At 34.7% G+C, this 12,724-nt stretch overlaps 1 protein-coding gene across 1 annotated transcript in view; it reads left to right on the top strand.

Moving 5' to 3' along the window:
- The window catches only part of LOC128552165 (uncharacterized), a 35,895-nt gene extending 25,920 nt beyond the window's left edge, over positions 1-9,975 (top strand). The window contains 4 exon segments of the mRNA XM_053533186.1: positions 249-317; positions 526-853; positions 4,012-4,071; positions 6,404-9,975. Coding sequence (XP_053389161.1) covers positions 249-317; positions 526-853; positions 4,012-4,071; positions 6,404-9,975 — 4,029 coding nt within the window.
- The last annotated feature ends 2,749 nt before the right edge of the window (positions 9,976-12,724 follow it).

Here is a 12,724-nt window from a genome sequence, read left to right as displayed (position 1 = left end):
CATGAGTGTGTGTCATATGGTGACGTTCCAGCTTGTAATGGCGGAGGAAGACCCTAGGTGTACCTCCGGGTATTAGTTGATTATGAGCGGGCACCTTGATTAAAGCACCGACATTCCGTAATATACAATGTAGGTTAAGTGAGAGCGCAAACAGACAGTACTTGGCGATGTTTTAGACTCGTACGTTTAATTAAGAGGTTGATATATTTCAGGTATATGGATAGAACAGATTCATATTTGTGTTTCAGATATCACATTTGAAATCAATTTCATTGAACAAGCAAGACTTTCAAAGGAAGTGGAACAAAATAGAACAGGTAAATAATTATCTTGAACGTTTCGGCTTTCTAACTAATCATGATTTATGTATTAATATAAATGATACCATATATCATATTGTCTATGAAGCTTAATTCTCTATTAAGCTGGAGTAAATGAGTCGTTAATACAGAAATGTTTCTAATCAATTTAATCAATCTTGTCAACTCTCTATTTAATGATGTGATCTATTGATTGTGATACTAGGTGATTACACGTCTGGGTACAGGAATACCAAACTTATATCAAGACATTCAGAGGTTGAGAGATGACAGTATAGATCCAGAGAAAGAACATGGTTATCAAAAAATGATTAAAGAGTGGGAGGAAATGGATAACTCACTACAAGAAGAAATTGCTCACATCCAGGCTGACCTGCAAGATTGCATTGCAAATGTAGAAGATCTTGAAGAGATGACTAAGAAAAATACAGAATGTTTTGAAGAACACCAAAGTATTATCTACCAACGTCTCCAGTCTTCTGATTCTAAAGTAGATAGTATCGCCACTGATGTATGCTCGCTACAATCAAAAGGTGAGGGAAAAATTTATATGGGTGATAGGGGAAATATTCAAGTGATAATATTACACGGGCGGTACTAGGTGACATAAGAAATTGTGGAACGACGAGTGCCGTATCGGGATTATGACGATAAATGTCTCCATTTTGTACATTTTGTAACGGTTCGGATGGGGTTCCTGATATTTTGGCTTTCAGAGAACTGAAAACGATTTGATTTATTTATTAACTATGTTTTAATTTCTTGACTCTGAGACTCATTAATTATCTTGTTTGAAAGTACGACTTCATTTATACAGAAATAGTGTTCTGTTTGTAACCGTTCAGTAAATAAAAGTCCAAATAACGATAAATTACACTTACGATATGAATTCCGTCGAAGGAAAGCATGCAGTATTTGATAACTTTTTATAAATGCTTTCTTAAATGAACATAAAAACACGAAGTGTCCGTGTTGTATGGCGTGAATGTCGATATCAGTTTTTTTTGTTATGGTTTTGCGACGAATTTTACCTTAAGTTTCGGTTTTAGGATTTCCATATGAATGACATTTCATCACTGGAATATTTTTTCACTTGAATGATTAATTTGTTTGGAAAGGTTCACATAACTTGGTGCATTGACAATGTGGTGGTTTCAAGTGAATAAACTTCACTCTGAGCTACAAGATGTAAAATGTAACTACTTGTAATTCCCATACGAGCATGACAAAAGGCGCAAACATATACTATTTGTACTGGAAACTGACTGTCCTGGACGATTTCATAAGAATATTTATACCCCCACCAAACATGTTTGGAGGGGGGTATATAGGAGTCAGTTTTGTCGCGTCCCGTCCCGTCCCGTCCCGTCGCGTCCCGAAATCTATTATCTCAGTTATTACTAAATGGATATGATTCAAACTTAAAATAGATGTTCCATAACTCTGACACCAATTTTTCTTGAATTATGTCCCCTTTTACTTAGAATTTAAGGTTAATTTTGATGTATTTTCACTATATCTCATTCTGATTGGCTTAGAGCCAAAGGGAAGTAACCTTTTTTTTTTTAACTTTTGTACTGCGTTTCTTCCCCTTAAATTCCAGGAATTAGTCTATTTTTAGAAATCCTATTTTTAGATTTTCAATATTTTTGGTATTTTTCTAACTTTTTTATTATCAGTCCTATGTAAAAAGTAAATACATTTTTCTGTGGTAACATGGGTCGGCAAGACATTTGTTTGTATTCACTTTTAGTGTATCTCTAATATTAGAATTTTTTTATATTTACCTCATCCCTCATCCAGGGCACATAATTACATGTTTATACTAGTATTACTTATATGTGGAAGCCCAGGATGAAGTACTCCAAAGACGAGTAAACTTCTTTTTAAGTATTAAGCTTTTTTGACATTTTTATATTATTCTAAGTATTTTTAAGATTACTTATGGTTGCCATTCTTCTGTGAGAAGACCGTATGGTGTGGATATGAGTCACTCCTGTGCCAGTTCTAGTTCATTATGGAAACAAGATTTTTTAAAGAAAACAATAGCCATAGGATTCGGAAGCTTTTTAAAAAATACGTTTGCTTTAGGTCAACGCACGCGGTCGTGTCTTTGGCGGCTGTGTATGGAGTATATAACATATTAAAGTATTTCCCTTTGATTTGAGATTAAAGAAAACTGTAATGTTTCAATTTAAAACTTTAAATTGCAATTTATTGCCGTCCGTTACATACATATTTCAATACATCAGATAACTTTACATGTGTACGCAAAATACAATTAAGTTGTAAAGATTATCAACAAGAAGAATTATGTTATTCATTTTTTTTCACGTAAAGGGGAAATGTACGCGTTTTTGTGTTACCAAATCGAAATAAAGTTAGGCAACATTGTCTAGAAATGTATATATATATAAAGCAGCAGGGTAGAAACATAATCCTTACGCTAGCCGTGTGGTTGACTTCCTCACATGACAAATATAAACATGTAATCATTCGGCAAAGACATGACGGATGCATAGACCGGCACTGGTATTGCTAAATATTCTCTTTATGTAAACGTTTCATGTATTAATGCTTTTATGTACAAATGATTTTCAAAATATCGAGTCCAGCCTAATTCCTATAAAATGCACTGAAAGCCTGAACAGGGTTAATGTTTTTACTCGAGCGACTTGTTTTTCGTTGTTTGTTTCTCATCGTGCGAATTATTGAAGGCAATATTGGTTTTTTGTTTAAAGACTCGTCAATAAAATGATTACACTTTTAGACATGCAGCAAATTATCAAAGCATAATCGTCTTATTTAAATGAAACAATATGGTGAACTTCATTATAACATAACTTTTTCGTTAAAGGTCGGCACTTTTTTTAATTACTTCTATATAAATGTTTACAAATTTGCAAACAAATCAACTGCAGGGGCCGCATTCATAAAGCATCTTAAGTATAAGTATAAGAAATTGATTATTCACTTAAGTATTACTTAAGTAAGAAATTTATTTTACTTAAGTATATATGTTATTCATAAAACAACTTAATAAGTAATTCTTGGCTTTTATTGTGGACGAAAACAATAAAACAAACAACATTAATTTCAGACAGATACAACATGCACAATTATGTTTAAAGTGCTTTTATCTGAAAAACAACACTTTAATCGTACTCACGACGCTATTTTGTTTTCTGACTTAAGTCATTTCTTACGTATCTTAAGTTTAAGCTGTTTTATGAATAGGACTTAGTTTTTTACTTAGACTTAAGCTGAAATCACCACAAACTTAAGTAAAATCTTCAACTTAAGTCAAAACTTATACTTAAGATGCTTTATGAATACGGCCCCAGCCCTCACAACCGTTACAAAATACAAAGTACGATATTTCCTGTCATCAAACTGATACTTTACTTACCATCCAACTACTTCTCGTGTATTCTAATACCGTCGTGAACTTAGTTCTTTTTTATTGTAAAGGAAGAAAACTAACTGCTGACCTTTATTAGTACGATATAAACTAATTTCAGTGTCATGATCATTCAGTTTTACCTTTTGTTCCTTATTAAGTATCACAAAATACAAATGTTATGTCACATAATATATAGCATAATTTAATGATATCACATTTAAGGGATGTATTTCATGATATTTTACAGCCGACACAGTTATAAATATGAACCGACATATTTTCTTTCAGTACAAGAATTATCTGTGAGCGAAACCTCGGTGATTTCTTCTGAAGTAACTAGAATTGCATGTAAGTATGTCGTACTTTATCATTCCGAGTAATGATAAGGGAAGACCAGCAGTAGTGCTTTGCACGTGACCACCCGTTTGCTAGGTTGTAAGCCAGATATTAGAGAGTTTGAGATTTCAACCTTCGACTTCCCCTTCAACGTCTTTTGCGAAGTTAACGTATGAAGTTGAAGTTCTATTAAAATTCCTTGAGATTTCAAACTTTAGAATGAACCTTACTTCTTTTAATTCGCCCATTCAATTTATCTGTAATTATGATCGTTTTTCTCGTGCATTTTGATATCAATTGTCCGAAAGTGCAGGACTTTTACAAGAGGTTTTAGAAATGAAAATTAAATAAAAACATTTCAATTAACATAATCATCGCATGGATATTAGCGCGATTAAAAAAAAGAACATTTTGTATAAATTGATGTAAGTATACTATGCATGATTGTAAATCATACATGAGAGGAAATAAAAATGATAATCATATCATCGTATTCTATTGTTGATGGTGTTCTTGAAAGATATTACAGTTAATACTTTTTAAACAAAAACATGAGACATCAACTACAACAAATGCATTTCTCGATATACTTTGAAGTTAAATATATGAGATAAAGCAAACACAAAAGGCTGTTGACTAGTATTTCATTGTTTTTCTTAAAGTTTTTTTTTTTTGCTTTGAATTGGTACTTTGTACATCGAATTCCTTACGCGTTTTAATTGTAGACTGTTCCTGTTGAAAATCTAACCTTTTAAAAAATACGTTGATAACATGAGCCAATATACACAATTTATTAATACATTTAACAAGCGATTTGAAACAAATACAAAATACTCTCGTGATAATTATCATACGTTTTGGCATCATGACACTAAGTTTGACTCTGTATAATGCCAAACTCTCAGACAGCACAATATAATCGTGCCAAGTCACCATGAGTCTAGCGAAACAGTCAAGAACTGTTAGGTGGAGACGAAAATTGTCGCACAAAATAACATGTGGGCATTTACACGTATTTGTTTGAATATACTATTTCATAAGTAAAAAAAAACAAAGACAAATACAAAGCATGTGCAGATCAAGGAATTTTGGTTAGAGGGACACCAACTTCAAGAGGGGGGAGGGGTCACCAATTCAGGGGGTGGGGGATTGTCACACCGAGTTTCAAGACCGATTTTCTTTGTAAAATGTAAGAATCAAAGGGCGATTGACCCAAATGCCCCTCTACCATGTTCTGGGTCCGTGCATGTAAAGAATGGAGATAATGGAGCTATCCCATATGGCTAACAGGAAACCTCTCGTACCATGATATCATATATCTAAAATTGTCTGATACTTCAAAAAAAAAAACTCCGTCTTACTAGTACCATTTTATGTTTATAATTAAAACGCAATTGTCTTATTAAGTGTCCGGCAGAAACGGATTGATTCTATTTTGAAGTTAAAATAAAATGTTCCACTAAATGATAATCGCGCGTTATCATTCATTTTTCAAGTAAAATGACTGTCATGCCATGTGCCTCCATCCAGATTTCAGTCTTTGATGCCGTGTTTGTGGACAAAGTAGATGTACAAAGACTGAAGTTTTGACTTCCGTGATATCACATCTTCGGACGTTCAAAACTTCACTTCTTACGACAAAAAGGCCCATCTGGTATAATCAATACCGCCTGAGGACACAAATATGCCGTAGAAGTTAAAGTTTGAACAAAATCTCAAAGTTTCTCAAAATTCAGTTGATAACTTCATACTTACAGGTTCATTTCAATGTATTTAGTTAAAATCATTAGCCAAACACAACTTCAATATTCTTATACCTATTGCTAGTGTTTCGCATCGAATTTAGTCCAGTTATACATATGGATAATCGAATAACTTAATAAGCAGAAATCCTGAAACTAAGCTTTTTATTTCACATAGAAATAAAACGAAGTCTTAGGCTTACTTGAAATTACATGGAAAACTTTAGTAGCAACGTCTGATATGAATAAAATACACGCATATTGGTGACGTTTTACCCCAAGTATATATGAGAGACGTTGAAGGGGAAGGCGAAGGTTGAAATCTCAAACTCTCTATTGTTGAATATCATGTTGAGTTATTTAATTTTATGGAAATTGTTTTACCGCATTGTTAACTCATTAGATTTAATTGTATTCAAAAACTTTCGGAAAGAAAGAATGCTAATACTGATTGATGACTGCATTCAAATATTGCTCAATCTTAGCGGGTGTATATAACTTTAAAAATTATGGTAAAATTTAATTTTACACTGTGTCAAGAAATATCAACAAATGATTTAATCTTCAGTGTTATAATCATTCATAATTATTTATTATTGCAGCAGTCACAAACGTATGGCTAAGAGACTCTGAACGTGGTGAAGTTTATGTTACCACTCACGCACATAAGACCGCGAAGGAAAAATTAAACCACACTGGCTGCCTGATATTAAGCGGACTTCCCGGGGAAGGAAAAACCTATATAGCCACAAAACTACTGTCAGAAATAACAGATCAAGAACACTGTTTAAAACTAAGTGAGCCGTCGGATTGGAAAAAGTTAACACTGAACAAGGAGAAGCCCCTGACAATTTTCATCGACGACATATTTGGTGCAGGAGCTTTAAATGAAAAGTTGTTGGAAGAATGGTCACGACACTTGCCAGATATTGAAAAGGCTATTAAAGCTCAAACGGTGAAAGCAATAATTACAACACGTCATTATATCTTAAAGGAAGCTAAAGAAAAACTAAGACGTTTGACCATACTCAGAGACGACAATGTTCAAATACTAGCATCTTATGATCTTTCGAATGCTGAGAGAACTGAAATTCTTGAGAAGCACTTAAAGTATGCAAAGAAAGAGTTCGATTCAAATCTAATAACAGAATGTAACGAGGTCTACGACAGTGAATCTGAATTTTTCTCCATGATATACGATGTGCCATCAGATTTTGATGATTTCTTTCAAAGAAAGGACTCTAAACATAAATCAATGATAGGATTTCCGGAAATCGTCAGCCTTTTTGTTCGAAATGAACACCTATTCAACCAAGGTGCTTTTTTCTTCGGTGAACCATTCCTGTTCTTCAGAAAGTGCGTAGAAGAATTATTTCTAGACGAAGAAAAGTTTCTTGCCTTAATACTTGTTTGGACGAGTCCTGAGAAAGAGTTAAAGTTGAAAGACGTTGAACCACCAGATATACCAGATGACATAAAAAGGGCAGCATCGAAATTTGGCATTAATCTGAAACAAAAGACAACTAAAACTCTTCGTAAGTCGCTGAAATACAACGAAGACGGATTTTTGCAATTTAATCCCCACACGGGTACATATCGTTTCAGCCACAATAGTGTAAAGGATATGGTTGGGCTTGTTGCGGGTCAGGAATATACGAGCGCAGTACTAGAATTCGCGGATAGCGAATTCTTGAAACAGTTTGTAACGACAGATGAGACTAAAGATGACGGCCTTCATATTTACGTTGAACAGTTTAGGTACGAGGAACTGCACTCGGCAATATGCAGAGCATTAGACCCGAAAGAATTGCCTAAAGGTGGATTCAGGGAAGGAGATGGAAAAATTAAAATGAAATTCGGCTTTGGGTTGTTTGTTAGTTCTGCAAATGAGATATCAGTGAATACGTCTCTTTTGGAACACGACTGTTTCAACAATAAACATTTTGTCAGTCAATTTTGTGAAAGCGAAGAAGGAATATATATGTTCTCAAAACCAGTTGATGCGTTGCCTCAAAAGTATAGGCACTGTGATATTGATTTAGGAGAAGAACTTGCAGTGTACTTGCCGTCACTTGGACTTTTATACGACAGTTCCCTACTTCTTAAAGAAGTTTTCAAACAGAATTTACATCAATGTATAAACACAACAGAATTCTTGCAATCAACATTACTGATAGCATCGCATGAAGGATTAAAAGATGTCATTGAAATGTTGTTACAGCGCGGCGCTACCGTAAATGAAGACGCGATTTATTTTGCAGCTGCAAAGGGGCACAGTGGAAGTCTTGAATATTTGCTTAAGAATTATACTGGAAATTGTATAGATTATCCTAACAGTATAAACAAAAACAGTCCACTTATTGCAGCATCCAAATGTGGCGCTGTTGAATGTATGCAGTGCTTACTTCGTCATGGTGCCAGTATCAACTACAGAAATAAAAACGGTTGGTCAGCACTGGATAAAGCCGTCCTTTATCGACGGCCAGATTCGTGTAAAATACTTTTAGAAAATAAAGCTCGTGTCAATTGCAAGGCAGGGAAGTTTAAGCGAACTCCACTGCACATGAATGCTGATGTCGGAGACGAAAATATAACAAAGCTATTACTACAATATGGAGCATCAATAAAGGTGAAAGATTACAGAGGCCATTATCCAATACATTGCGCAGCTTTCAGTGGAGAAAATAAAATTGTGGACATTTTACTGAAAGCAGATGAAACTAAAGTGACACTAAAGAATTGCGTATCCTATGGTAAAGCTTCTGTCATCAAGGGTGCCAGCCTGTATCATGTTGCCGTCTTAAAAAAGAATGTTGATTTAATAGACATATTGATACAAAATAAACTGTGTCCAAACATTCGTGATGCCTATGGAAGAACACCCATTTATCTAGCCGTATACGGACGGGGAGATAAGAAGAATGAGAATGCCGAAAGATATACGAAGCAGAGGCCAGAACTGGAAAGAGAGCTGCAAATTAAAGTAATAAAGAAGCTTTCTGGATATTAAGATGTCCAAATATCCGAGAAAGATGGATACACCCCTTTACATGCTGCGGTTCACAAGGGTCAGATAGAAATTGTCAAATTGTTAGGCCCGCTTGCAGACGTAAATGCGCAAGATAAATACGGAAAAACTCCGCTGCATACAGCTTGTGACCAGATGAACCTAGATATATTCAAGATCCTTGTAGAAGATTTAAGAGCCGATTACTACATGCGTACAAAATCCGGCCAAACAATATTTGATATCTTAGCAATCAAGACCGAATGGAGATATGTAAGAAGACGATACCAGAATGGAAAATCTGTAACAAAATTTATGATTGAATATCCGCGATTCAAACCTTTCAGAGCTATTATTGCAGATAAAGATCCTGACTTTCTGAAACAAGTATTATCGAATATAGATACATCAGATACAATCAAACCGGACAAGAGGTGGAGTATAGATATGTGTATCTTGATCAACGAGATGCGGAGTAAGAAGATGTGGATCAAACCGACAGAGGTGCTGGGAAATGAAGATGCAGACGAAGGCGAACAAGCTGAGGAAAAGGAAAATGTACATAAAGGCAAACAAGCTGAGGGAAATGGAAATGTACATCAAGGCGAACAAGCTGAGGAAGATGAAAATGTACATCAAGGCGAACAAGCTGAGGAAAATGAAAATGTAGATCAAGGCGAACAAGCTGGCGAACACGCTGGGGAAAATGAAAATGTATATCAAGGCGAACGAGCTGAGGAAAATGAAAATGTACATCAAGGTGAACAAGCTGAGGAAAATGAAAATGTATATCAAGGCGAACAAGCTGAGGAAAATGAAAATGTAGATCAAGGCGAACAAGCTGGCGAACACGCTGGGGTAAATGAAAATGTATATCAAGGCGAACGAGCTGAGGAAAATGTAAATGTAGATCAAGGCGAACAAGCTGGCGAACACGCTGGGGAAAATGTAAATGTATATCAAGGCGAACGAGCTGAGGAAAATGTAAATGTAGATCAAGGCGAACAAGCTGGCGAACACGCTGGGGAAAATGAAAATGTATATCAAGGCGAACAAGCTGGTGAACACGCTGAGGAAAATGTAAATGTATATCAAGGCGAACGAGCTGAGGAAAATGTAAATGTAGATCAAGGCGAACAAGCTGGCGAACACGCTGGGGGAAAATGAAAATGTATATCAAGGCGAACGAGCTGAGGAAAATGTAAATGTACATCAAGGCGAACAAGCAGAGGAAAATGAAAATGTACATCAAGGCGAACAAGCTGAGGAAAATGGAAATGTACATCAAGGCGAACAAGATTAGAAAAATGAGAATAAAAATCAAGGCGAACAAGGTGCTGATTGTGAAGATGTACATCAAGACGAACAAGATAAAAATAAAAAAGGTATTAATAGAAAATGATTGTGTGGACGCATCAAATATCATCGAATATATTTTTTGTCGTTAAAAATGCCAGATATTGTAAAAGTCATATAAATATTGTTTACGAACATGACAACTGTAAATCGTACTAAGGACAACGACCAGACATACTAGCAACTCGAAGCACATATAAAACTGTTAGTAAATACAGCACCAACAATTCCAAAAAAATCGTCAAAATACCAATGACCGTTGGTTAAATTGATAAAGATATTCACTTAAATATTCAATCATTTAAAATGAATATGAATACCCACAAATCAGTATCAATTTCAAATTGTATAATGGCTAAATAATGCGAGCAAAATCAAAGTCTTCATTTACAGGTAAAAATCATATTGAATAAATATAAAAGTTAGTTTGCCAAATCAACACAGAAACTTGTTCCACTGTTGCAATCCAAATGTCAATTAAAAGGTGCAAAATATTAACCTAGGGACCATGAAAAGGCATCGTTTTACCTCATTTACCGCAACAACAGAAATGTTAACAAGCGGAGTGTGCTAAATGGAATTCAATACGGAGGACTGTAAGCGTTGCATCGTTAAATTCGATATATCGTAGTAAGCGATAGTGTTACGTCAGCAGTTTGCTCCATATGAATACAGAAATGCAGGTCTTTTTCAGCTGTAAGATTTCGTACAGGTTAAATGTTGCCTTAAAATATATAGTACTGTCAATCATTACTTTTAAGAGTATAAACTGATATGATATTGTATGCTTTATAAACAAGTACCGATTATATTTAATCTTTATAAGATATTGTACAATATAACTATAGTTCAGGTAAATAGAATTTTTCAAATACTTGTTCCAATGGTTAGTCTTGATATAAAGGTTTAAATACCAAGCATATACTCTTATAGAACTTTAGTTGAACCTTGCGATGGAGTATATACAAGATATTTTTGTTGTTTCCTTTTCTTTAGAGAACCCAATGTATGATACCTTGTCATCTTTTGGGGACTTTTTATTTTAATGAAAATTCAAAATGGCCACCATCGTCAATGTTTAATGCTGTTTTCTTTGAAGAGAATAGTGGGAACCGTTGAAGTGTTGTTCTCCTGCATTATTTTGTTTATTGGGTGGAATAAACGTTAAGTCTGACGGCTTTTGCTCCCGGATCCATGGGCATTTTCTTGTCCCAACTATGCGTGGTGGGGGCATACAGATTTGTTTTGCGTTCGTCCGTCCGAAAAAGGTTTGTGACGCGCCTAGCTCAAAAAGCATTTGATATAAATTAATGAAACCTTGCATGATTCTATATCATGATATGAACTTGGGCACCTTCTATCTTTCGTCCGGCTCCGTCCCCTAATACCAGAGTTATAGCCCCTGAAATAGTCAAAAATGCACATTTTCACCTTGTGACGAGCCTAGGTAAAAAGTATTTGATATAAATTGATGAAATTTTGCATGAGTCTTAATCATGATATGAACTTGCGCACTTGCTATTTTTCGTCTAGCTCCGCCCCCTATTTTCAAAGTAATGCTCTCTGAATAGTAAAAAATGCACAGTTTCACCTTGTGACGCGCCTAGCTCAAAAAGTATTTCAATTAAATTGATGAAAACTTGCATGAGTCTTTATCATGATATAAACTTTAGCATCTCCTATTCTCCACCTCTATTTCCAAAGTTATGGTCACTGAAATAGTAAAAATGCAAATTTTTACCTAATGACGCGCCTTGCTAAAAATATTTGATGTAAATTCATAACCTTGCATGAGTCTTTATCATGATGCGACCTTGCACACTTGGCATTCTTTTTTTAGAGTTTAGCGCTAATTACAGAGTTATGGTCCTTGAAATAGCCAAAATAGTGGATTTTTGTTTGTGATGCTCATAGCTCAAAAAGTATATGGCATAGAGTAATGAATCTTTTATATAAAATGACTGCAAAGAGTTGAATTATTGCCCCTTATTTGTGACAAATGTACCAGCGGGTGCTCATCCTGTGTCCTACAGAACTATTCTAGTTTCTATTTATAGTAATCAACAATGGCTGCCAGCAGATCCATGTGATAGGGTATATTTCGTATTTATTTCAGTTGTTTGCTTAATAAATGATAAAGTTGTTGTTTTTATTTACAATATCACTTTCATGAAAAATAATAACCAACTGAAATCATTAAAAAGCGTACAGTTAAAAATATCGAACGGACAGCTAAAACAACACCTTTTTAAAGTATACAATGTATAACATATGTAATACTTACTGAGCACAGACAAAGTATTTTTGATACTTTTGGCAAGTAAGAAACATGCATAAACATGTATAAATGTTTCCATTTTTGATCACATCCGTAATAGACATATTTCTACGTTACCGAATTCAAGTTATTTTAAACTGCATGCGCTAATCTGTGTTGCTTAGTACCGTGATGTTTCAATAATAGACAGCCGATAGAGGTAATAGTAGATTTTCTTTCGTAGTCGGGGCAAATAATAAGGACAATTGACGTACCCCTTTATCCATACGTATCTAAAATATT

This window comes from Mercenaria mercenaria, unplaced genomic scaffold, assembly GCF_021730395.1.
Source record: "Mercenaria mercenaria strain notata unplaced genomic scaffold, MADL_Memer_1 contig_2098, whole genome shotgun sequence".
Lineage (NCBI taxonomy): Eukaryota > Metazoa > Mollusca > Bivalvia > Venerida > Veneridae > Mercenaria > Mercenaria mercenaria.
Note: the sequence above shows the minus strand (reverse complement) of the source record. Positions and strands in the feature narration are given on the sequence as shown.